This window comes from Brachyistius frenatus, unplaced genomic scaffold (assembly GCF_029030835.1).
Source record: "Brachyistius frenatus isolate BFR_SWC_R1_liver_20210118 unplaced genomic scaffold, ASM2903083v1 Contig_265, whole genome shotgun sequence".
Classification (NCBI taxonomy): domain Eukaryota; kingdom Metazoa; phylum Chordata; class Actinopteri; family Embiotocidae; genus Brachyistius; species Brachyistius frenatus.
Window position 1 is genome coordinate 364,408 of NW_027210864.1, and position 25,535 is coordinate 389,942.

At 40.2% G+C, this 25,535-nt stretch overlaps 1 protein-coding gene across 2 annotated transcripts in view; it reads right to left on the minus strand.

The window, feature by feature from the left end:
* Positions 1–24,933, minus strand: part of LOC138634496 (ubiquitin-associated and SH3 domain-containing protein B-like) — a 48,977-nt gene extending 24,044 nt beyond the window's left edge. For both annotated transcript variants that reach the window (XM_069721463.1, XM_069721462.1), the window contains exon 1: positions 24,675–24,933. In XM_069721463.1, the coding sequence (XP_069577564.1) occupies positions 24,675–24,802 (128 nt within the window). In that variant the 5' untranslated portion in view covers positions 24,803–24,933. The remainder of the gene's footprint in view (positions 1–24,674) is intronic.
* Between the last annotated feature and the right edge of the window lie 602 nt (positions 24,934–25,535).

The window sequence follows — 25,535 nt, forward strand, 5'->3', positions numbered from 1 at the left end:
CCAAATTCTGACTGAAAACTCACTTCTGCTTCAGGTTCAGAAAGCTCTGAAACATTACTTGTCACCTAATTAACAAGTCCAGAGTCAATCAATCATGTGAAATGCCTTTTATTGTGAGAAAACTACTCTCTCGTTCTCGCCCACAGAAAGTAAGTTTTCCAACCGTAGAGAGATCCTCTGTTGACTGCTTGAGTCACAGAGACAGGAAGAGAAACAGACAAGGCAGCGAGCAACGCGCCCACGCAACACCGCTCAGGCCTATACATCGTGCACCACATCATGTTGAACTAGAAAAACCAGCACGTTAGAGGAATACCACAATGCACAATAGATAATGGTAATTAACAAAGCAACATATTGAACAATACTAGACAGGTAATGATGAACAATAGAGAAAAAAGAGTGTGTGTATCCTGGTTTAGCAGGTTTACGGATTAAAAGAACCTTTTCTAAACATGAACACTAAAATCTATCTATCTATCTATCTATCTATCTATCTATCTATCTATCTATCTATCTATCTATCTATCTATCTATCTATCTATCTATCTATCTATCTATCTATCTATCTATCTATCTATCTATCTATCTATCTATCTATCTATCTATCTATCTATCTATCTATCTATCTATCTATCTATCTATCTATCTATCTATCTATCTATCTATCTATCTCTGTGTAGGCTATAAATGTATGTAGGTGTAAACACCTCAGGCTTGTAGTGGCTGTACTGTATGTGAATGGTGTATTTAAGGAGAAAACACTGAGCTGTACCATCAGCTGACCACTGGGTTTAGCTAAAGTGTAGAAAACAATGCAATACAATAAATATCAGTGACGCGTTCACTTACAAATTGAATTTCTTCTGCATTTAAGAAACAGTAAAGTTTAAATATATACAAATTAGAAGCCTGCATCTCATTCATTTATCTCATGTTACATGCTAAATGTACGTCAAAAACATAATTATTTTAAGAGAATAATTATGAAAAAGGAGTCCCTAGCACGCTGGTTTATGTCTTCCCTACGGCATCATACTATTTCAAGCAAACAACGCAAAAACTGCAATTTCTTGTTGTTTAATGAAGTTTGCAAATTGTACTTTTTAAATATTTTTTGTGAAGACACACTTTGAGCACTGAGAACGTTGGATAGGTATTCAATATTTTACAAGATTAAATTATGAATCCACCACAAAAAGAAAAAAAATTATTTCCTGTGTAATGGAGCTTTGTTGTCATCATTCATGATTCATTCATGACATGACTCATGCTGAGAATATAAATCGCTTTTCCTTCAACACAAGAAAACCTGGGCTTTCATATACTTATATTTTTTTATCTTTTATTTTCCGCACCACTCAGTTGTAATCCCCAAAATGTTCCACATCTAAATAAACCATGACTGATGTTTGGTGTCAGTTTGTGAATCAGAGATGTGTCATAAAGGTATTCTAATAAGGCTAAAAAACCCAGCTATAAATGATTCATAGTGCTGTACTTTGGTGATCTTCATTTCAAACTAAAGCTGTTTACGGGTCATACAGACCTCCGTTAACGAAGGTTAATGTCCAGAATGACCACAGAGACAAAATCTTCAAGAGGGCTTTCAGGATGTTACACATCAAAGCGTGTCGGGGAGGAATGCTGCGTGCCGTCGGATTAATGTCAAGTGATCTCCAGCGATGTGGGGCTGCGAGTTTGGAAAAGAAAAAAGAAAATCTGGGGGTGTGGAGTTAGGAAGAAGTGAGTTTACCAGAACTCTTCAGCCCGCCTCTCATTTTGGCTGGAGGCTACGTTAGCCGCTGCACGGATAAAACCGCCCAATCTCTTGAGCTGACCGGAGGTGGGTTGTGTTGTACAGACAACAGGCATGTGTAAATAAAAAGACAAATGCTGCGGGGATTTTTGACACGTTTTTTTGAATCCGACACTGTCAGCAGCAGCAAACAAAAATCTATGGAAATGATTTTTAAAGCTCTGTTTAAGAAGACAAACACATTCCTGCTGTTTTTGGCCTGAACATCTGACATTCATGACATTTCCTAAAAAAAACGATTACATCATAATCATCCTAACCATAAAAAGGACCTCAAAAGAAAACACAAAAACTTTCTGGAAAGCCATTAAATTGTAGGATTCACACAAAAAAACATAAATGACATGTACAAATCTTGATGAATTAGGTTTTGCCACAGCGATGGTTGAGTTATCTTTATCCACGTGAGTGTATTTAAAGTTTAAATGAGGCTGATAATCTGTGTAAAAACCTAAGTGTTAAATGCATTGTGTCTTTTAAAGAGTGCAATCAAACTTTATGTTGTGTTTTTTTTTTTTTACTCTGAAGAGAGACAAAGAAGTAAACTGGTGGTTTAATGGAGCTGGTAACCAGTTGCCAAGGGGCCCAGTTGTCTTAGTGTGGATGGCGGCTAATTCAGGATGCTCTGAGCCCCTTCCTGTATTGCCTGACAACTGCTGAACCTTCATTTGTTTGGCGTGCTTCCACAGGCTAGAGTAACAGATGTGGAAACACCAACTGCACTGACACATGTCCCCCGCCCACCCCTCCTCCACCCACCCACCCCCACACTCCAGCAAACACACCGGGCCAATGTTAAAATGCAGAGTTGTTTCTACTTTGATGGACGTGATGCAGTTTTGATTGATTATATTTTGAATACAAAAAGTGATCATGTCGGACCATCTGCCTGAAGCATTTAACCTCATCTCTGTGCACCAATGGGATTAAAAGCCATGAATATGTTTCGCTGTTATAATTAAAACTCAGACGCTGTTTATCAGCTGTCCAGAATTTACATACACCACAAATGAACCCAACCATGTAAAAGGAAACACACACACACACACACACACACACACACACACACACACACACACACACACACACACACACACACACACACACACACACACACACACACACACACACACACACCACACCGCACCATCCATTCTCGACAAGCCTCATTCAGCTGAGCAGTCCTGTCATTGTGGGAAATCACGTGGCTCTGTGTGTCTTCCGACTGCGTGCATCCTCACACTTCCTGTTTACAAATCTCACAATACACACATTCGCAAAAGAGGCACACATGGAAACGGCCACACACACACACACACACACACACACACACACACACACACACACACACACACACACACACACACACACACACACACACACACACCAGAGACATGAACATACAAGCAGGGGTATATGAACAGAAACAGATTGCTGAGGCAGCTCACCACAGTATCACACACACACACACACACACACACACACACACACACACACACACACACACACACACACACACACACACACACACACACACACACACACACACACACACACACACACACACACACACACACACACACACACACACACACACTACAAGAACAGAGAAACATATCTAAAACTGTAACATTAATGCCAAAAGGTTTTTGGCCTTAACACACTGCAAGGCTGCATGTGTGTATAATCTGTAAGCAGTTAAACCTGAGAGATTCCCGCTCAGATTAAATCTAAAGGTTTTAAAATAATCCTGTAAATAAACAGGATGTTGTGAAGCACACTGATGGTATTTCTTGTTTCCTACCAGTACCACACACACACACACACACACACACACACACACACACACACACACACACACACACACACACACACACACACACACACACACACACACACTATCCTTTTATAGGATTTATAGATTGTAATGAATGGTTTTACTACTGATTGGTATTAATTTCACAGCTTTATAAATCAGTCAGGCAGCAAAACATCTCTTAAAGCTTTGCACTCTCTGATTATTATTCACAGACGACTAACATCTATTATCCATTACTGACAGCCAACCAGCACTCACGGCTGAAGACTTAATGGATTATTACGAAAACTTCTTATTAATGATTTAGTAACATTAATAATTCCAGATGATTTACTAATTTTGAGAAAAAACTGCAACCTTTTAACAGTGATTTATTAATGATTAAATAACAAATAAATGACAAGTTAAATGTCAAAAAACAAATCCTCATTAAAAAAAAGTGGACCAAAGCTGACAGCATACCAAAGAAAAACAAATCTTTAGATAAAATTTATATCTAGGAAAAAGAAATTCTAAGCATATTTATTTTTCCTTGTTAAATTTCAACTAAAATCAATATGTTACGTTATTGAGGTCACTGGCAGTCGCAGGAAAATCCTGCATCCAAGAAAAATTAGATTCCTTGATACAAGATCAACCATAGAATACATGGAGGTGATATGGCCTTAAAATAATGTTACAATATCTTAGGGTATTTCTGCAACCATAATACTTTCCATTATATGATGACATACTGACAAATATTACGTAAAATGACGTATTCAAATGTCAAGTGTTACGGTTTAACATGCCAACATGAACGTAACAGTTTGCCTTCAAAAATTCAGTAAAAACTGAAACAATTGTGTGTTGGTTCATTAGTTTGTGAACAACAACAACTCGGAGTGAGTTCCAGATTCTGAATAAAATAGATGCTTTCAGCCATTCGCAGCATCTGACGTCGTTACATCAACAAGATGGAATATTTCTTATCATGAGATGAATTATTTTTATCATGTTACATTTGATAATGATATCATCATAAACGATACCCCTACTATAGCAAACGTTTCAACTTTTTCTTGCCGGTCTGAAAATGATCACAGGTCACACCATCAGCAGGCTGCTGTACGTGTGCACTACAACAAAACTAGAATGACTTACAATGAACTAAATCTATTAATACAATTGAACCCAATCTCAACCCAAAAACTCAAATAGCCAGTTACGTCCTAATTATAAAAAGAGATACAAATTCGTAGAAATGTTACAGGCAACTGGGCCAACATTTTACTATGACGTGTGAGATACAAAACAAAAATACAACATGTGAGGAACCTCTAAATGCGTCAATTAAATTGTTCAAATATTCACATACAACCATGAACTTAGATTATAAAGACATACCGTATAGGTATGGCTCTACTCTACGAAGGATAAACCGACTTGAAAAAAAATGAACCATCCGCTTCAATCCACCCCAACTTTCAGGCCAACATGCTTCTGAAAATACCAGCAGAAAGATGTCTGTGCTTTGTGTTGGCAGCGTGTTTGCAGTGTGTGCAGCGAATGGGCGTTTTTTTTTTTCCAAGGTTGCTCCTAAGCTGCTTAAGTAGCTCTGGTTGAAATTGGCAGAAGTGTGTGTTTGTTCTCTGAGACTTTGTTGCTATACCGAGCCAGCATTGTGATGTGTGTGGCGGATGGGGATACAAACTTCCGCCCTCACAATAATAGAACTGATAAATCTTTTTTCCTGTGTTACTGTACATTGTTCCAGGGAGTCTCCTGCAGCCAGACAAAAGTACACACATGTACACTTCAGCTCAAGCTGGTAACTTAAGCACAGTGCAAATCCCCATGAAGATTTTTTTTCTTATTTAAGCTGCTGATACCTTATATTTTGAGCCAACTTGTGACCATTTTAAATATGCAGGGTTTTGTTCTTCCCCCCTTTGACAGCAGCTATTAAAGCTTCATGAAAACACACTTTCCGACTGGGATGTTGGCTGACACACTCAGACCACAAGGCATTATGAACAAATGCAATCATGGCTGCATTCCAAGTAGTGTGTGTTTCTGCATGGATGACTGAGTTTAGCATGCAGGGATATGGATGTTTCTCCCTCTACATGATGGGACACTTGCTTATAAACCAAACAAGAAGACTCTGAGTACTTATGGTGGACTGCATGTTGCTGTACATATCAGTGTCATTTTAGCACTTAAAATAGCAGGTGTACTGTAAGTCCAGAGGTATGCAAATTGAGACAGTTATTCTAACTAGTCTCCATTCATTTCACTTAAAAATGTTGCACATGCTACTGTTGCAGCTGGCTGAGTTGTTTGTGTCTGTAAAGTCTAAGAAGCTCAGTAAAAAGAGGCGATTCAGTCCAGTAAGGTAACGCTGTCAGTAAACTAGCTGGCAGTGTTACCGAGCTCTGTGGGGATCATTACTAATCAGGGCCTGAATCTCACTGCGGGGTTGCTGCTGTAGCGCATCGTTTCATTGATACCCGCAAAGTCAGCATTTATAATGCGGGAAATTCCCCGCTGACATCTGCAGCTACGTCAAATGCAAAGTGCAGAATGAGGGTCAACAGCAGGGGGCGCTGTATCAGACGGACCGACTTACGACCTGGACTCGGCAGGCTGCGTGTCTCTGCCTACAAGGCTACGAGCACCCTCTGCTGTTGCAGTATTTTTTGTCTTCCACACACACGTTTCAACAATGTGAACTTATAAACATGCCAACACGGACCGCTGGCTAAAACGTACTGTCGCTAAAACCATCTGAAGTGGAACCCGGAAGAACAGTTAACGTTAAACCTCCGGATACTTACAGAACATTATATATTACAGAAAACTGTCAGGTCACTAAGAAGCAGCAGTCCAAAGATAAAGTTTCAGGCTAACTGGCTTAAAGTATATCCGATGCTCGAACTGAACAACGGTGGAATGAGCATCTCAAGTTGTAAAATGTACGGTGCTGCGCTTTACACCAAAACATCAACTTTAAGTCGCCACTCAGACGGCGTTTGTCCTGCAGCAGCCTTGAAAAGGAAACGTGAGGCAGATCCAGCAAAGACTGTGATGGCTCATGCTGTTGAAGTTGCTCTGTTGCAGTGTGACGAGGATACAAAGAAGGCTTCTCCAAACCTCCAACTTTATAGCAGAAAACTACGAATGGTCAATGATAAATGTTGACGATCCCAACGGCCTCGTCTTCTCCCTCAGTCATTATGCTACTGCACAACACCCATATCACTCTTGCCCAGCAGAGGTGTTTTCACCACTTGATTGGCGAGCGAACCATGCACACAACTTCCCATGTTAGAACCACAAGCTCACGAGCGCCATTTGAAGGCAGTATAACACTGGCCAGCCAGCTGGTTTAGTAGCCGGCTGTTGGGCAGCGTTAACGAGATGGGCTGCATCTCCCTTTGATTACTCGGCGTATTTCACAAACATGTTAAATGAAACGGGATGAGTTCCTGTCTTTGTTTGCAGCTAGCCGTTGTTCTGTATCTGTTTTTGGAAAATAACTTTGAAAAAGAGATAACAATACACAAAATACTGTACCATAGAACAAACATTTCTCGACCAGGAGAGTCATTAGTACAATAAATGAATTCCGTTTAAAAGCCAACACTGGCTTCTCACTTTTACATAATTTATCAATTTGACAATTAACTAAATATGAATCACTTTCATGCTCCAAACAAAACTGGCAGCAAGACTCAAACCACTAAACATGTTAATTACCCAGAGTTGAAACCCGACATATTCCAAGGAAAAACACAACATCATAAGCTTCACTAAAGTTGTATTCATTGTAGGGCTGTTTTATTGTTATATGTTACATTGTACAAGTGTTTTAACCATCGCTTTCTCCTGATTGAGAGAGATAGAGCGAAGCTTTTGGTTTTGCGGTGATATGACTCGTGCTTCTGGGCCAGCTCTGCCTCCAGGAAAGGTTTGTAACTCTAATTATGCTCAGCAATAAGGGGCGATTCAGCCTGTTTGTTATTCATGGTGGAAATGAACTGTGGGTTTAGAGCCTTTTGTCGGCGTCTACAGGGAGACAATAAGAATCATTCTCCACAACTCATTTCTGAGTTGTTTGTCCTCCAAACTCATTAATCTTAATTGGTCCTTTCTGGAGAAAGACGCTGTTCAGTGTTCAGACAGCTTATTCACTCCAATTATGCACACATATTCATACGCTGATAAATGAGTCCACACACATACAGGCACTAATGGAGAGCAAAAAAAATAAAAAATTCTAGACAACAGTCTCAATATTGCCATTATAAAAAATATATCAACGTGTACTTACATTTTTGTCTGGAAATATAATCTACATATCATAATTACAATTGCAAGGACAGTCACAGTTTAACAACAACAACAACAAGTTAAAATCTGAATTGCTTTGATTAAAGTTGCATCCTGTTTTTTGGCCACTGGTTCTACTGTATTTGGATTTATGTTCTTAATGCCACCACATTGTGAAACATCACTGCAACAAGTAATACTTTACAATCAGCCACAATCAAACATACTTGCATTCTTCACAATACCGACCAATTCAACCAATCAGGTTCCACTCTGGCAAAGTGCATCAAGGATCCCATTCACTCTGAGTGTGCTAGATGATGATGTCAACTCCAGAACCATATAACTGAGCAATAAACTAGAGTTTAAATTGGATAATAATTCTGTTCAGTATCAATATAACAATTTTGCAACCTTTTCTTAGCTTCTCATCATATCCAATCCAATCGTGGGTAAATGAGCTGAAGGGTTAACATGGTTTAGTAATTCAGACCGTGAGCCCGGTTGTGGTTGTGTGACAGAGCACCGCCACAGTTTAACAAGACTGCTCAAGCATGCAAGAGTTCATATACAGTGCCTAAAAGACGATGGAAATAAAACAAGACTTCATCATAAAAATAAACTGTTATATATATAAGTACAGTATTTCTGTGTAGCAGAGACCGAGTGAGTTGTCACATTTTTTGGAACATATTTTTTATTGACTATATGTTTTAGACAAACAGATTAAAAGTTGCTTTGGAAAACTTTAGATAGTATTTAAACTATAGATGGGACATCTTTTAAGCAAAACATCCATTGAATGAAAAAAAAAAAAAAAAAAAAAGGATTATTTGCTGTGTTTGTACATCAGTTCTTCCCCTTGTTAAATATTTTCGCTGTCCGACCTATTATGAATTCCATCTCACTCTAAAAGAGTAAACCATATTCCTACTTAATGGAGCGATGAACACAATTGTTCTCATCTCACTCAGCTGAAAGCACACGCATGAACTGTTACATGCCAAATGTGCTCAGTGAGAGACATTAAGGTCGCCTCAGAACAGCGTAATATTTACAGGACATTTATGCAACGTGCAATTGAAAGGATGACACTTCAAAATGTTAAAACCTTTTAAAACCTTTTCATTTAGGAATACGTGTACAGTATTTGGTTATTGCAATGAAATAGAAATATTACAGTCCCTTACAAGATCCTCCACAGTTCAGAAACAAAAAACAAGAGTTTTGCAGGACGTGTTAAATAAATGCCATCTGAAAATAAAGGTGTTGGATGTGGGTGTGTTTGTTATTGTATAACTGCAAATGTTCTGCATCAGCTACAAAATGAATGAATGAATAACTTCAGGTTTGCTTCTGATCATTGAAACAACCCCTCCTTTGAGGGATTATTGACATACATTATTCAACACATATCATGCATTCTGTAGTGCATATGCAAAAGCATCTAACAGTGACCTTTGAAGACTTTGCCGTCGTGTTGATGATGCACCATTTCCTTCAGTAAATTAATAATTTACAGTCTATAATATGATTAAATACATCTATTGGTTATTTTTCTGATCCTGTTCCTGTTACCAGCTTTTGAAATATTTGTAAATAAGCTAAAACACAGTCTAAAATATCCTGTTAATTCCTCAGTTCAAATCAAGTCTGAATGTTTAATGGAACTTTCAAAAAAACTATTTTATTTATAAATCAGTATGGATTAAAATCAATTATCTTCCACGACCCCACTATATCTTCATAAAAGGGGCAAATAAACTGGCCAATGTTATAATTATGTGGTGACAAAACATATAAAATAATAAATAAGCAATGAAAACAAGGTTTTACTGGGAAAAATGCCACTATAAACTAAAATGGACATCTACAAAATTTTGAAAAAACTTTTTTTTTTTTTTTTAAAGGTTCAATACATTGCAGTTATCAAAGAAATGACAAAACTGCAGTGCCTTGACATTTAATAATTTCTGACAACTATTTAATTTCAATTTTTAGTTTTCATTATACATTTTATTTAAATCGCTACTCATTTAACATTTAGTTATTCAATATTTCACAAATGTACTCTTCATGTTTCATTTGAAGTCAGAATCCACAATTTACAAATCAAAGATGAAAACAGGGTTGTATTTATGTAAAAGAAAATGTTCTCTTGATAAAAATAGATGCTGTTTTGATCTTAAATGACACGCATTCATAAAATTATTTATATTCAAAACAAGTACAGAAAAGTCTTTGTAGACAGAAAAATATTTAATGTTCAAATTAATTGTAACTATTGATACTTCCTGGTGGGGCCTCCATATTTGTCTATTTCTGTGGAAATTTGTATTTGTCTCAAGGTGAAAAGTTCTTAATATAAAAAGCAAGGACATTGAGCAGGATCTGTTTTGTTTCTGCCCCTTCTGTTCCTCTTTAAAGGTTCAAAAGGACTGGAGTTTAAAATGATCTTGTGTAACTAACTGTAAGGGATAACTTCCTCTCTGGCATGATACACCGTCTCATTATAAATATTCTATCTAATGGTCTTACTCACAACCTCTGACATTCGGATCCAGATTGTATGAGTACAATGCATGAAAGGTCGGGTCGCTGTTCCTGTCAAGAAGCGTCACTTTACTTTGCATGTCGCTTTAGATTAGATATGATGTAACATTAGAATTAAAGTGCAGTCATGCAGAAGCTGCGTTTTATCTCCAAATCTGCGTGTTCACCCTGAGTCTCAGGAAAAAGCAGGTATTCTTCACACTCTGACGCTTTCTTACTGTGTGTTTGGCCATGTTGCAACAATGAGTTAGAAGCTATAAAGTACAGGAGGGAGGAGGAAGAACGAACGAAGATTCACTAAAACGAGAAAATGCAACCGACATTTACTGTCTGGTTATTTGAGACCCTCGTTAACGGCGATATCCACATCCAATCAAGGCTGTAATTAAATGTCTCGTCAGATCTATTTTCCTCTCCAATCATTTCACGGTGCAGAGGGAGGAACGGAGCAGGAAGTCGGTCCAAGATGGAGCAGCTTCCTGCCGTGTCTCGGTGAAGTGAATGTGAGGGCAGACGGCAGGAGCTGGAGGACGCTGGCTGCTGGAGCCACTCCAGTCGCTGTATTGGCAAACGTACTACAGGCACAGATGGCTCGGCCATCACTGTACATACACACACACACACACACACACACACACACACACACACACACACACACACACACACACACACACACACACACACACACACACACACACACACACACACACACGTAAAAGCCCCGGACACGCACGCAGCAGCAGACAAGTACCAAGCACATTAATGCACAGGCACCCACAGACTGAAATGTGTGAATGAACACACACACACACACACACACACACACACACACACACACACACACACACACACACACACACACACACACACACACACACACACACACACACACACACACACACACACACACACACACACACACACACACACACAGTCCACATCAAATTGGGTATGAGATTAAATGCCACATCAAATCTGCTTTAGTTCCTGATCCTTTCAACCCCGTAGTGCCCTCCTTTACAAAACCAAAATAAAAACAGCAACTGTGTTCACAGATTAGTAGTTGTGTGTGCTTGTGTATGTGTGTAACAGAGAGAGGGAGGAAGAGAGGCTCCGACTGTGAGAGAAGGACCACGGGACAAGAACATGTTCCTCTTTCCCCACTATGTACCCACCTGGACAAAGCAGGGCTGTACAAGGCGGCACAAAGCAGTCTGATTTCCCTCTTATTATACACTCGCAGTGCAGAGGCAGAGGCAGAGTCTGCTCTCTGCCCACCAGGCACTTGCATGGTTTATGAATTTGGAGCTTAAAAATCTGAGAAAGAGAAAATAAATGTTTAAAATGTGCTGAGGAGCATGAACAGTTGGTTCGTGAGCAGGGGCAGCGAAGCTCGGTCTGAATAATGATGGTTGGAAGGCTGATATTGATATTTTGGAAGAGAACTGGACAGCAGCTGCAGAGAGATGCTGTTCAATACTGATATTTCAAACTAAAACTGCACATATGATTTTGTAATATCTTCCTATAAGCAATCATTATACAACAATTCTACAATGAATAAAGCGTAATGTGTGGTACGATTCTTTGAACAATGTCACTGCATCATCTTCAGTATTCAAACATTTTGGATTTATACATGAAGTCAAACGGCAAGTTTCTGTATTAAACGTATGAAATCAAAGGCAGCGACTGCTGTCACAGTCAGCAAATGTTTAGAATTGGTTATTCATTTACCCAAAGTGGGTTGATGCCAAATGCTGTTTCATAACCTGCTGGCAAAGATGACCTGAACACCCAGACAGCCAGCCTCACAAAAGCCCCCAATTGGGAAGAATTCCCAAATTCACTTCTCATCATCTTTTTGCAGGCCCTGCAATTTTTAATGATAGTCGGCCGAAAGCTCTCAAAAACACCCCCATTTCAAGCTAAAGTGTGCTCAAGTAAACACATAAATTACAAAACAAGTGTTACGTTTTAATGTGGACGAGATGAGAGAAAAAACTGTATCTCGGCGTCGCGATGAGATCGTGACATGATCGCGCCTATAACGTTCCTGAAAAGAAGCAGGAGCAGATACGATACGGGACCCATTCAGCTCAACAGAAATAAAAGAACAGCAGCCGTTACCATTTCTATTTTAACAATCATCTGTGTGTTTTGTGTGGAACACGTACATGTACTTATGAAAACAAATCTCTCTCTAGGACAAAAAGACTAACTACCGAATTTATAGTAAACATGTAAATAATAATTCTATGGGCTTAAAAAGACGTTCACAAAAATTAGACAGCAGCTGCAAAGAATACCGTGGTTAAAAGAACAACAACAAGTGTTTCCACCGGTTGAGTATTTACGTGTGGCGACAGGTGGTGCAGCTTGTGATCAATGTTCAAGAAGACACTCATGCAGTTTGGAGGGGGAGAGTGTAACTTCGGTTATCATCTGTATCTAAGATTTCCAGATGTCCCCTGAAAGCCACACATGCAGACTTTGAGTAGACAACCTGGTATTGTGGTAAAATGTGAAATAGACACGCCGGTCCACGACAGCAAAACGTGAATGTTAAACATTTTCCTGTAGTGGACGAAAATGAAACATACGGCATGCGATGCTGCCATGTGATTTACAGGAAAATGAAACTTAAAGCTAAAACTTGTGGTTGGGGTTCAACTCAACAAACATGTAGTCACCTCCTGGATCTGAACCTCATCTTCCCACATTGCAGTCGGTGACTAATATCACCAGGCCATCCCACCTATCGCCTCACATTGCCAAAAATGTCTTTTGTTGCCTCTGTTGCCGTACCTTGGTCACATGATCCCGCATACCCATGACATTTACTGGCGTGTAAGTTTCACGCTTTAAAGACGTGTAACGTTCCCGCCTAGACGGCCCAGCTGTCGTGAAACAGGCGTGTTTATTTCACGCTCTGCTGTGATACTGGGTTACAGTTAATGCTACAATTTACCCATATTCTCTAAACGACTCATACGAAGGCTATTGGGAGATGCTCGCTAGGTGTGTGGGTAAACATTACTTGTTTTAAAAGAGTGAAATAAAGATTTCTAACGTAAGATGTCCTTAAGTTAAAAATGAAGTGATTTTTATCTACCGCTCAAGCAGAGCCTTTGTATGGTAAACACTGAACTGATACTGTTGGCTTTGTATTAAGCGTAATGAGTTTGATCTTTGCATTTATAGACTTATTCAACTGTAAGAAGAGGAGAGACCCAGTAGCCTGGATCAGTCAAATTGACAATGACTCATTTACACAAATGAGGTTTGATTTCATGCTTGATCTGAGACAAAATGAGATTCTGCTATTACTGAGCACAGAACACTGTATTGTCTTATCAGGTTTGAAACTTGCACAAGAAAGAACTTCAGAGGTTGAGCTATTTGTCATCGATTGGCTGGAAGGAAACCCGAGGCTGTGTGTATGCAGTTATGAGATTTGGGGAAATCCCAGCAAGTTTAATTTGGCACTGAAAATATGAAATGAAGGTCATAGCAAGAATAATAATGCTCGATATTGGAGGTCATGTTAGAATTAAAGAGTAACAGCAGATGTAGAATTAACTTAATTTCAGCTGATTATTAGCTTGACAAAGTGCTACGATGATCACTTAGATCAGATCTTTACCGGCTGTTTCCATATGTGGAATTCTAGTTATAAGAAATACCACTGCTGTAAAATGTCATAATAATTTTTTTTTAAAAAAGCTACAGCATAAAAGTATCATAATAAAGTGAGAAAAAGCTCTAAATAAGTGGAGCTGTGTTTATTCAGTGTGTTTTCCTCACCTAATTTGAAAAAATACAAGCTAGTTAAAGATCACATCTGACCAGATGACATGTGTCACCATTATAAAAAGAACAGGATAAAGATGACTGTGTCAGACAGACGTCAGCAGACTTCAGTGTGTCTGCGCAATTAGAGAGAAACCTTTTTCTCACCGTTTGAACAAAAAACTGAGCAGGCTTCACGTTGACATGTCTTGACATTTATGAGTTTCAGTGTGTGAGTCTAACCACTAACTGAGAGGGAACCCTTACTGGCTTTCCATCCAACAACATGTGCATTTATGACTAACCTGAGTAGAAACCACAGACTGTATATAAAAGTGTTCGTAGCTTCCAGCTCTGAAAAATGAGGCTGATGCAGAAGTGCCCTAAGCTGCGATACCACCGGGTGCCACTAGAGGTTGGTTCCAAAAAGACCCCCATTCAACTTCTCTCATAAAATGCTCAGTCAACAACGTTTCTCCACAAGTTATCTCGGTGTTGTTCGCTAAAGTCTCTCCTTCTTATTAGTTTTCTGGACGTCCATCCGAAAACAGTCCCGTCATTAATTATAAAATTAGCTTTAAAAAAATGTTGTTGTTGGGAGGGGCCTTTCTGTTAGATTGACGTGGCTGTGGTGCGGTCAGGTTACGGCTATCGGTGGGCGGGACGTAGTTTCGCCGGGTTTCCAGTCAGATCGAGTTATTCCGGTACTATCCAGAACTTTTGCCCGATAGATAAACAAACGAGAGAGGTACGAGCGGTGGAAAAGATAAGATGTAGATAAGACCAGATTAGCTATTTTTTTTTTTTTTAGGCATTCAAAAGACCACACCTTCTGAATACACACAATACAATCACATACATGTTAAATTAAACTACAGTCAAAATGCAGTATCACACACACGCACACACACACACTACAATCTCCTGGGAAGTATTTTGATACCATTATGTATAGCTCCTAATATTTCTACAGTAACAGTAACTTTTGCAGTAAATTGTTTCATGATGTTTTTCTACCCTTACATGACTCTGAATGTAAATAATGATTCTTAAGTATTTTAGGGGATACGAAAAAAATGACTGAGTGCTTTTATATTAAGGAATTTCAGGAAAAGAAATTTCCGAATACTAAACATCGGTGATTACCAGCTTCAATCCAGTCGCAACCCGCTGACAGACGTCAGAAAAGCTGACTGACTGGCAGCCTCCGGTAGTATCTCTCCATCTGTGTCTGAGGCTGCCAGCTGATATTGACGCAGAGCTTCTGTTTCCAGCAGTCAAATATTTAAAGACAGAAAAATAATTTGGGCACAACAGCCTGTGAAGCACTCAAGACTGCTGCGCACAAAATACAACACACAGCAACCTGCCAGTACAACAGGTAGAAGGTAAATAAACTATAATTAGCGGACTGTCTTCTTATAGAAAAACAAACACCCTTTGCTTTGGAAAAAGACATTTGTTTGTGAGTGATTTGTAATGCAAACTGTTCTCCACCCTGCCAGCTGCACTACCTTGAATTTCACACAACCACAGTGAGATATCCGAGTGGAGACAATGGCTCCATAATCTGATAGCGCTGTCTGTCTCGCAGCTTCCGGACAGAGCTTCAAATGAACCATGATATGATCACCCAGCTGAAGTAGAAGTGCACCATTGAGCGATGGCAGCTATATCCAGACAGTGATGCACCTCTCCAATTTCAGGAAGGAGACTAATGACATTTCTATGACCTTGTTAGATGCTCCCTGCGGAGGCAGACATATAATGATGACACATCAAATGTAATAGCAGGTATTTCGTTTAGATTTTACAATAATCTTCAAATAGTCCCACGGAGCTGAAACCAATTTGTGAAAGCAGAGTGAGGCGAACCTTACGAATAAGCTCATATTCTTTTTGCACTTCAAAGATGCTTGGCTAAAAAACAAGGCAGGGACTCAATAATTCATGAGTTACCAACTCCACAGTACTTTACAGTTCCCATGGCAGGGATGGGCTGTACGCAGCTCTCACAGATGTAGCACACTTGAACCAACGGACTGTATGTAGACATTTTTTTTCCTTTCCTCCTTCAAATCAGCCAATATGCAACCCCTGAGCTGAGCTGCACAGAAAAACACACTTCCTATGCTGACAGCTGTTTCGAAAAGGGGAGAAAAACATACCGGGCAGCACGGCGATAGTGTGGCGCAAATACAGCACTGTACATGCAAATGTGTTGGGTGTTGAGCCGTCACCCTGCTTTGGACTGCACGTCTGGGACCCAGAAGACACACAGTTGTGCACTGCAGTCTTCAGTGTGAAAGTCTGAACTTTTATGACCACCAAAATAAAAACATTATCTACCCAGGAAGTGAGTGGGCGTCCATTTGACAGAACTCAAATCATACTTTATGAACTGACAACAGATGGAAGTCGACCTAAGATAAGGCTTTAGTACAACATCGTATAGGTTACAAGTTTACCTCGAAGAGTAAGTACTACACTGGCACATCAACGCAAAACACTGCACACTGAAATCAGACCTATTTTAGCTGCTTTTAAAGTTTAACACTTTGTTAAGTGTTATGAAACATCTTTTGATAGGGGTGAAAGAAAAGATGACAGCTTCAAACACATGAAGATCTCACTTGAATTATTAAGCTCAGACTTAACTATATCAAGCTACTGATCCCATTGTAATGAGACGGCTGTGGTTAAAAAGGGGAAAAAAGCACTGAAAAAGCTTTCACTTCTTCATCTGTCTGTTTCTCTTCTCTTCACGTGAACCCATCAGCTGCCACTGGAACCCACAAATTTAAAAAAAACAAGACCGAAGAACCTGATCGTTTAATCATCGATTCATTTCTGACTTGCAGATAAAAATGTAATGTTTGGGATGAGAACGAGGATGTTCAACTATCAGACGAGTCAGTAAACAGAACTAAATACATGACTCATACTGTTAAATCATTTGCAAATTACTCTAAAAATATAAAGCTTTATACTTTTCCTTTAACCTTCAGTCAGCTGATAAAAAAAGAAGCTTTTTATCTTTTCTCTACTGATAATTTTGTTTTTATTAGTTTACTTCTTTATTGAAGTACATTTTTTTGTAAAATCACGTATTGGCTGTTTTTGTTTACATGACAGTGACATATACAGTGGGTACGGAAAGTATTCAGACCCCTTTAAATTTTTCACTCTTTGTTTCATTGCAGCCATTTGCTAAAATCAAAAAAGTTCATTTTATTTCTCATTAATGTACACTCAGCACCCCATCTTGACAGAAAAAAACAAATGTAGAAATTTGTGAAAATTTATTAAAAAAGAAAAACTGAAATATCACATGGTCATAAGTATTCAGACCCTTTGCTGTGACACTCATATTTAACTCACATGCTGTCCATTTCTTCTGATCCTCCTTGAGATGGTTCTACTCCTTCATTGGAGTCCAGCTGTGTTTAATTAAACTGATTGGACTTGATTAGGAAAGGCACACACCTGTCTATATAAGACCTTACAGCTCACAGTGCATGTCAGAGCAAATGAGAATCATGAGGTCGAAGGAACTGTCCAAGGAGCTCAGAGACAGAGTTGTGGCAAGGCACAGATCTGGCCAAGGTTACAAAATAATTTGTAATAATTATAATATTACATTATAATAATTAATAAGCACAGTGGCCTCCATAATCCTTAAATGGAAGAAGTTTGGGACGACCAGAACTCTTCCTAGACCTGGCCGTCCAGCCAAACTGAGCAATCGTGGGAGAAGAGCCTTGGTGAGAGAGGTAAAGAAGAACCCAAAGATCACTGTGGCTGAGCTCCAGAGATGCAGTAGGGAGATGGGAGAAAGTTCCACAAAGTCAACTATCACTGCAGCCCTCCACCAGTCGGGGCTTTATGGCAGAGTGGCCCGACGGAAGCCTCTCCTCAGTGCAAGACATATGAAAGCCCGCATAGAGTTTGACAAAAAACACATGAAGGACTCCCAGACTATGAGAAATAAGATTCTCTGGTCTGATGAGACCAAGATTGAACTTTTTGGCGTTAATTCTAAGCGGTATGTGTGGAGAAAACCAGGCACTGCTCATCACCTGCCCAATACAATCCCAACAGTGAAACATGGTGGTGGCAGCATCATGCTATGGGGGTGTTTTTCAGCTGCAGGGACAGGACGACCGGTTGCAATTGAAGGAAAGATGAAAGCGGCCAAGTACAGAGATATCCTGGAAGAAAACCTCTTCCAGAGTGCTCTGGACCTCAGACTGGGCCGAAGGTTCACCTTCCAACAAGACAATGACCCTAAGCACACAGCTAAAATAACAAAGGAGTGGCTTCGGAACAACTCTGTGACCATTCTTGACTGGCCCAGCCAGAGCCCTGACCTAAACCCAATGGAGCATCTCTGGAGAGACCTGAAAATGGCTGTCCACCAACGTTCACCATCCAACCTGACGGAACTGGAGAGGATCTGCAAGGAAGAATGGCAGAGGATCCCCAAATCCAGGTGTGGAAAGCTTGTTGCATCATTCCCAAGAAGACTCATGGCTGTACGAGCTCAAAAGGGTGCTTCTACTCAATACTGAGCAAAGGGTCTGAATACTTATGACCATGTGATATTTCAGTTTTTCTTCTTTAATACATTTGCACAAATTTCTACATTTCTGTTTTTTTCTGTCAAGATGGGGTGCTGAGTGTACATTAATGAGAAATAAAATGAACTTTTTTGATTTTAGCAAATGGCTGCAATGAAACAAAGAGTGAAACATTTAAAGGGGTCTGAATACTTTCCGTACCCACTGTATATGTGTGTGTGTCACATTGGTGGAGCATTAGGGAGAGCTGCATGGATTTCTAGCTTCCCTTCAAGATACTGATAGATAACAATGAACCGTCTCCTGTTTTAACATCAGTGTTCCAAATGATATGCTTCTCTTAGCACACAAAAAAAAATAGTCCCTTTACATGTTAGGACTCTTACTTTTGTAACTCTTCAACTTTGACTTTGGAGTGTCTGAAATCACACCCTGCCGTTTTGCACTGACAGGAAACAAGCGCAGCATGTGAATGCATCACCTGCCAACATATCTGCAGCTTTCGTTTTTTAATCCAGAAATGTTTGTGTGTGTTTTTGTTCCCTCTGTTTCACCCAGCAAAACACACTAGTGGCTTCTGTCCAGCAGCATTATAATAGTGCTGCTTCTGTGCATTGTTCCTGCAAAAGGCTGCAGCTTCCTCAAGACACCTTCATTTGAAAATTCTCCACGCCGGTGGTCCTTCCTCTGACGCAGCCGAGATGCTGACCGTTTACCGACTTGTGTAATCAAAGCAGTGAGTGTTAGTACGCAAGTCGGAGCACACCGTGTTTAACATCTTTCGACGACGGCTGAAGTAGTTTCCATCTACAAATTACGCGACTCTCGTCGAGGATCGGAGTGCAAATACGTCTTGGACTGAACTGGAATTAACAAAAACAGTTGTTAAGTGTGCTGGAAAATGGTGCTGCTGGTCAGCGATCCATCACTCGCTGGAAGAGGCTGCAAAAACACACAAGGATTTATGTCTCCGAAGAGAGGACTGCTGATCCCTTAGATGGGATTTATTTTTAAAGTAAGATCTGATTACTCATGATGACATACAGTATCTGTTGTCTTCCTGAGCGAGTACTTTGACCTTGGACCTGATACCAACTGTGCTCTCTCTCCTCTTCCCGCTGATACTCTCTCTCTCCGCTCCATTCCGACACGCAGCGACGCTGGAGCAGCTATTCCTGTAAAAATCAAGCATGACTCTGCTTGTTTCATGTATAATTGATCATTACATTAAGATTTAGCTGACATGCACAAGACTGTAATTTACAAGCTGAAAGAGATGCACCTCGTGACTTCCTGGAAGTCTTTTTTCTCTCCAGAGACAAAGAACAATGTGCACGATCGATTTTGTTCTTAGATCGTGGGCAGCACCCTTACAGCCACTTCCTGGTAGCCTGGTGCGAACCAGACCCAGTTTCACTGCGTGAATATGAGTCTGGCTACCCTCCATTATCCGTTTGCATGCGCCGAAACCGGCCGACACACTGCCACCGCAGCAACTACACGGCCCACCAAATTGTTTTTTCCTGAGTACGGCATGATTTTAAAATCGTTGTAATGAACATCGGCAGCGTGACGAGGTGCTGAGCGTTTATTCTCCGCTGAACGCTCTGTGATTCTTTTCCCGTTCAGCGAGAGTTGAAAAATGTTAACGTCAGCGTCACCAGCCGTCCAATCACAGCGAAGGAGGGGCGGGGCAAGTGCGGTTAACCGCCGACACCGGTCACTGATTGGTCCGCCCTTCTGGAGGAGCTGCGCGAACTCTAATACGAGTTGTCAGAGCTGCGAGCGACAGTCGGCGCAGCCGTGCTTCCTTCCTTGGTCCAAGATGATGGAAATATCAGTTGTTAATAATGGCAAGATACATTTCTTTTTCATTATTATTATTATCATCAGTATTACTACTGACTGGAGAGACAGTTCCTCTGAAGTTAAGATCTTAAAAAAGTGCATTGTTTATTTTGAAAAGGATGCCTGCCATTGTCAGTAATTTCTTTGTATATTTCAGTGATGGGCTTTATTTGTTGTTTGTCATATTTTCTACATAACAGAAATTTTTATTTATGTTTTCTGATATTCACTGCTAATAACTGGCTCGTCTTCTTCTTATACTATAATAGTAGCTTAAAATAACCAGAAAAATACAATTAAACCACAACTATTGTGATATGTGACGTGTTATGTTCTATCAAATTTGCTTTGCCCTGAATTACATGCGTGTGTTTTAGAGAAACTGTGTGGGGATAAATACTTTGGTGAATACAAAAAAAAAGTATACATGCTTCATATATTCAGTATTAGTGTTACAATTTTCATGGTCTAAATCGGCCCAATTAAAAACTGCTTTTCATCTGTTTGCCTCGAGCTTATTTAACTTATCTAGCTGTATCCTTCTGTACTGATATCACTGAACTCTATCACGCAAAGCCGGTGGGTATTTACCCTCTATTGTGTGAACACTGGTCGCGGCGCAGGGCCGCCAAACCAAAACAATGGCCCGACTAACAGCAAGCAGATCAATATTAATATTTCTACACAGAAAAAAAATCCTTTTACAGCAGAACCGGGACACCTGAAGTTGGTCAGGATGTTTAGTGGGTCAACCTCTTCAGACAGAAGAAAGAGACAGACAGAGAGAGGGACTTAATAAGTGGCTGTTTTATATCACGGGCTGATATAAAAGAGGTTGTGGCTTCCCTGAGGGAGCGTGTTACAGGCCAGCGCTGGCCTGCCTGGGGGCCTACCATCATTTTCTGTGTCCATTCAGCAAACAACAGCACACTTCCTCTGACACACACACACACACACACACACACACACACACACACACACACACACACACACACACACACACACACACACACACACACACACACACACACACTCACACTCACACTCTTGATGTGTGACATCTGTCTGGGTGAAAGGGGTGTAAAGACTCCCAACGTTGAGTGTATGAAAAAGAAAAGAAAAGAGAAGCACTGTCTTTTGATAACGTGGACAAATATCAGTTTAGATATTTTCACTAATTAATGACACAACACCTAATCTGCCGCAGACAGTAAATAAAAGCTTTTTCCCATCTGCTGTTCGGACCAGCTGATCTCCGAGGTCCCTCTTTGGAAAATCTGGAGTGACACAGGAAGTGATGTTTTTGACATTTAAGGTGTGTTTGGAATAGAAACAGTTCTGGGTGGTCAGTGACAGACATGGGAAGTTTGTATGTCACAGTAAAAACCATATATACAACAAACAAATGAAGCGAATTACAAACGCAGAGCGATTACATACAAAGCCAATGAAAAGACACGAATGTCCGCAAATTCGCGGTGGGCGAAGCCAAAGGACGCAAATTCACATCCGCGCAAGTTGAAAATATTGAACTTGCGCAGGAATAACATTTAGTCTGAACACGGCTTCAGAATCAAAAATATCCAGTCAAAAAATATTGCCAAAAATGAACTGGCTCCATCTTCATAAATGCCAAAGATTTGATGCTTTCTTTTGCCTTTCTTGATAGTAAACTGAATATTTTTCTACTTTTGGATCGCTGGTCGGACAAAACAAGACATCTTGTGTTGTGGGAAATATTAATGGGAATCTTTCACTAATTTTCTATATTTTCTATAAAGACATTTTCAAACAAGTTGGGACACTGTGTAAAATATAAATAAAAACAGAATGCATTGATTTTCAAATCTTTAATTAAATATACACCAAAGACAGCATATCAAATGTTAAAAAACTTTTTTCCAACTAAATATGGGTTTACATGATTTACAAATCATTCCGTTTACATTTTACACAGCGTGCCAACTTTTTTGGAAACATGGTTGTAGACAAAATCAATCATGATTCTAATCAGCAGATTATTTGATAATAAAATTATGAATCTGTTGGTGCCCTTTTCATAGGAAAATGTATGACTACATTGTATACAATATTAGTGCAGCTTCATTATTCTAATTATTTTGATTCAGTGGATCAATTGACTTTGTGTAATGTGAATATAGTCGCTAGTAGTAATGATGTCAGAGAATCGTAACCCCGCTCTGCAGCTCAGCTCAACTCTACACGGGCAGTGTGTTGTTTTCTGCTTGTTCAGCAGAACAGTTAATTCAGCTCTAAAATAACGATTTTCAGCAAAAATACTTTTCCATATTTCCTGGGAACTATTAGTCGAAGACTCCACCTCACGCCACATGCACACACACCTCCAGATATTTGTCCATATTAACATGTTCTTTATCTCCTCCTTTCAATGCTAAATGACAGATAGCAAACAGGTTTTGGGAACATTACCGTCACCTTCTAGCTGTAGTCACACATTACTACTATTCAATTTTTATGATTTAAAATAAACGTCCAACAACAGACATCATTCAAACATACATGCTTATGGATATATACTACCCCAAAGTGTCCATTCAATGTAATCTACGTGACTCCTTTTACTCAGGTCTGACAGCAGAGACCTCCGGGCCGGTCGTAACTGTGCTAACGAAGCTCTTTAAAAGATGTGATTTTTATAAAATTGAACAAATCACCAGAAATCGCCTGACGGAAAAAAAAGATAAATTCTCCCACTTGTATTTTAGTATTTGAGTAACTTTTGTGTAAAGTGGTGCGTTTGTGGCTGCTGGCACTCAGTATACAGCCGTGTTGTGTTTACAGTGAGTGCCTGCAGCCGACAGGACAGATGTGAGCTCACCGATCTGGCCAAGTGGAAGACAGTCCCTCCATTCAGTAACAGCAGAGGACACAGGGTGATCCATATGACCCTCACACACACACACACACACACACACACACACACACACACACACACACACACACACACACACACACACTTCTGAAATCCCACCACTTCAAAGGGCATTACATTGACGTACATTCATTTCCTGGAGACATAGCTTAACTCTTCCCACAGCCCGAACCTGAAACCAGGTCACATCTAATGATTATAGGGATTTGTGTTTGGGTCACCTGAGGGGAAGCAGGTCCCCAAAATGTGTCTGTCAAATGTATGTCCCTACAACATGAGGAAAACAGCGCACACACACACACACACACACACACACACACACACACACACACACACACACACACACACACAGTGTCATGACTTCATGACTCCTGACTCCAGTTTTCTGAATAGTTTACATATGACAGCTTCTCATCAACATGACTGAAACATGACATTAACTAAATACAACTGAAGCAAAACAGGACATTTTTATGTTTTTAAATAAACAGTGTTTTTAATAAACACATACATGTACACTGAGAGCTACAATTTAAATTAAGGAAAAATAAATTAGGGGAAATATAATCGGATTTTAACGTAACGTTTTTCTTAACTTGTGTTGTCTCCAGTCTGCTCTTCGCTTTGAAGCCTCATTCTCTTACACAGGACTTCTTTTTTTTCTGCGGTGTTGGTGAATTTATTTCGGCTGGATAGTTCTTTTATTGACTCTATTTGACTCTTCCTTAGTGAGAAGTTAGATATAAAGTAGTACCAGCTCGCTGCTCTCAGAGAAACCCGCTGCGGCGCCCGGAGTGATGCTGCGTTTGACCCCCGTCCGCTAACTGCCACAGACAAGCCGTCACTCACTGCTCACACACCGGCCGGGTCCGCCGCCGGGGCTCCGGACGACCTCTGACTTGTATGTAAAGCCTCCAGCTCACACACACACACACACACACACACACACACACACACACACACACACACACACACACACACACACACACACACACACACACATACACGCGGTGTTGTTTAGATCCAGCTACTTACGCCCTTGGTCTGGGGAAGCCCATGGATAACAGCACGTCCAGGCTGGAGCCACATTTCATCGAGCTCGGTCGGTTCTGCCGGAGCCTCCGAGGGAGTATTTTACTGTAGAGGTCCTCTTTGGCAGCCATGGTCCGCCGGCGTCACCCGAGTCCGCTACGTGTCCGATACAGTCCCGCCACCAGACCTCCGGCTAGTCCATGAGCTGCAGCTGCGTCCGCATGAGTGGAGAGGCGGAAGGCAACGAACGCGGAGCGGAGCTGCGAGCGGCGCTGCGCGGCCAGGCTGAGCCGCGCTGCTCCGCCCACTGGAGGAAGCAGCAAATTAGATCTGCTGGCTGGATCTGTGCGGCACAGAGGCGCAATACACAGAAATACACAGCTGAAAATACATTGTTTGAGGGAGCACAAAGGTTACGCTGTGTGGTTTACTTCAACTGGTGAGTTTATCTTTAACTCTATGTTGGGTTAAACAGAAGGGACACGTTCATTTATCCTTCTCTTGAACAGAGACACATGACAGTTAGATACAGGCAACCCTGTCTGCTGGAGCCCCACCGATGGACACATACATTCATATCCACATATAATGCTGACTGCTATGTTCCCATATAAAAAAATATATAAAAAAATACATTTTACATAAAATACTGCAGAAAAAAATGCTTGGGGCAAAGTAGAAGTAGTTATATTTTTATGTATATAATTATTTCTAATAATTAAATTCCCAGTTTTTCAGTGCACTGATGTCAGCTAAAATATGTTTGTGTGTGTGTATATGTATATATATATAGAAAAAAAAAACATATATTGGCCATTTTAATCCATATTGCTATTGGCCCCCAAAATACAGTATTGGTTGAGC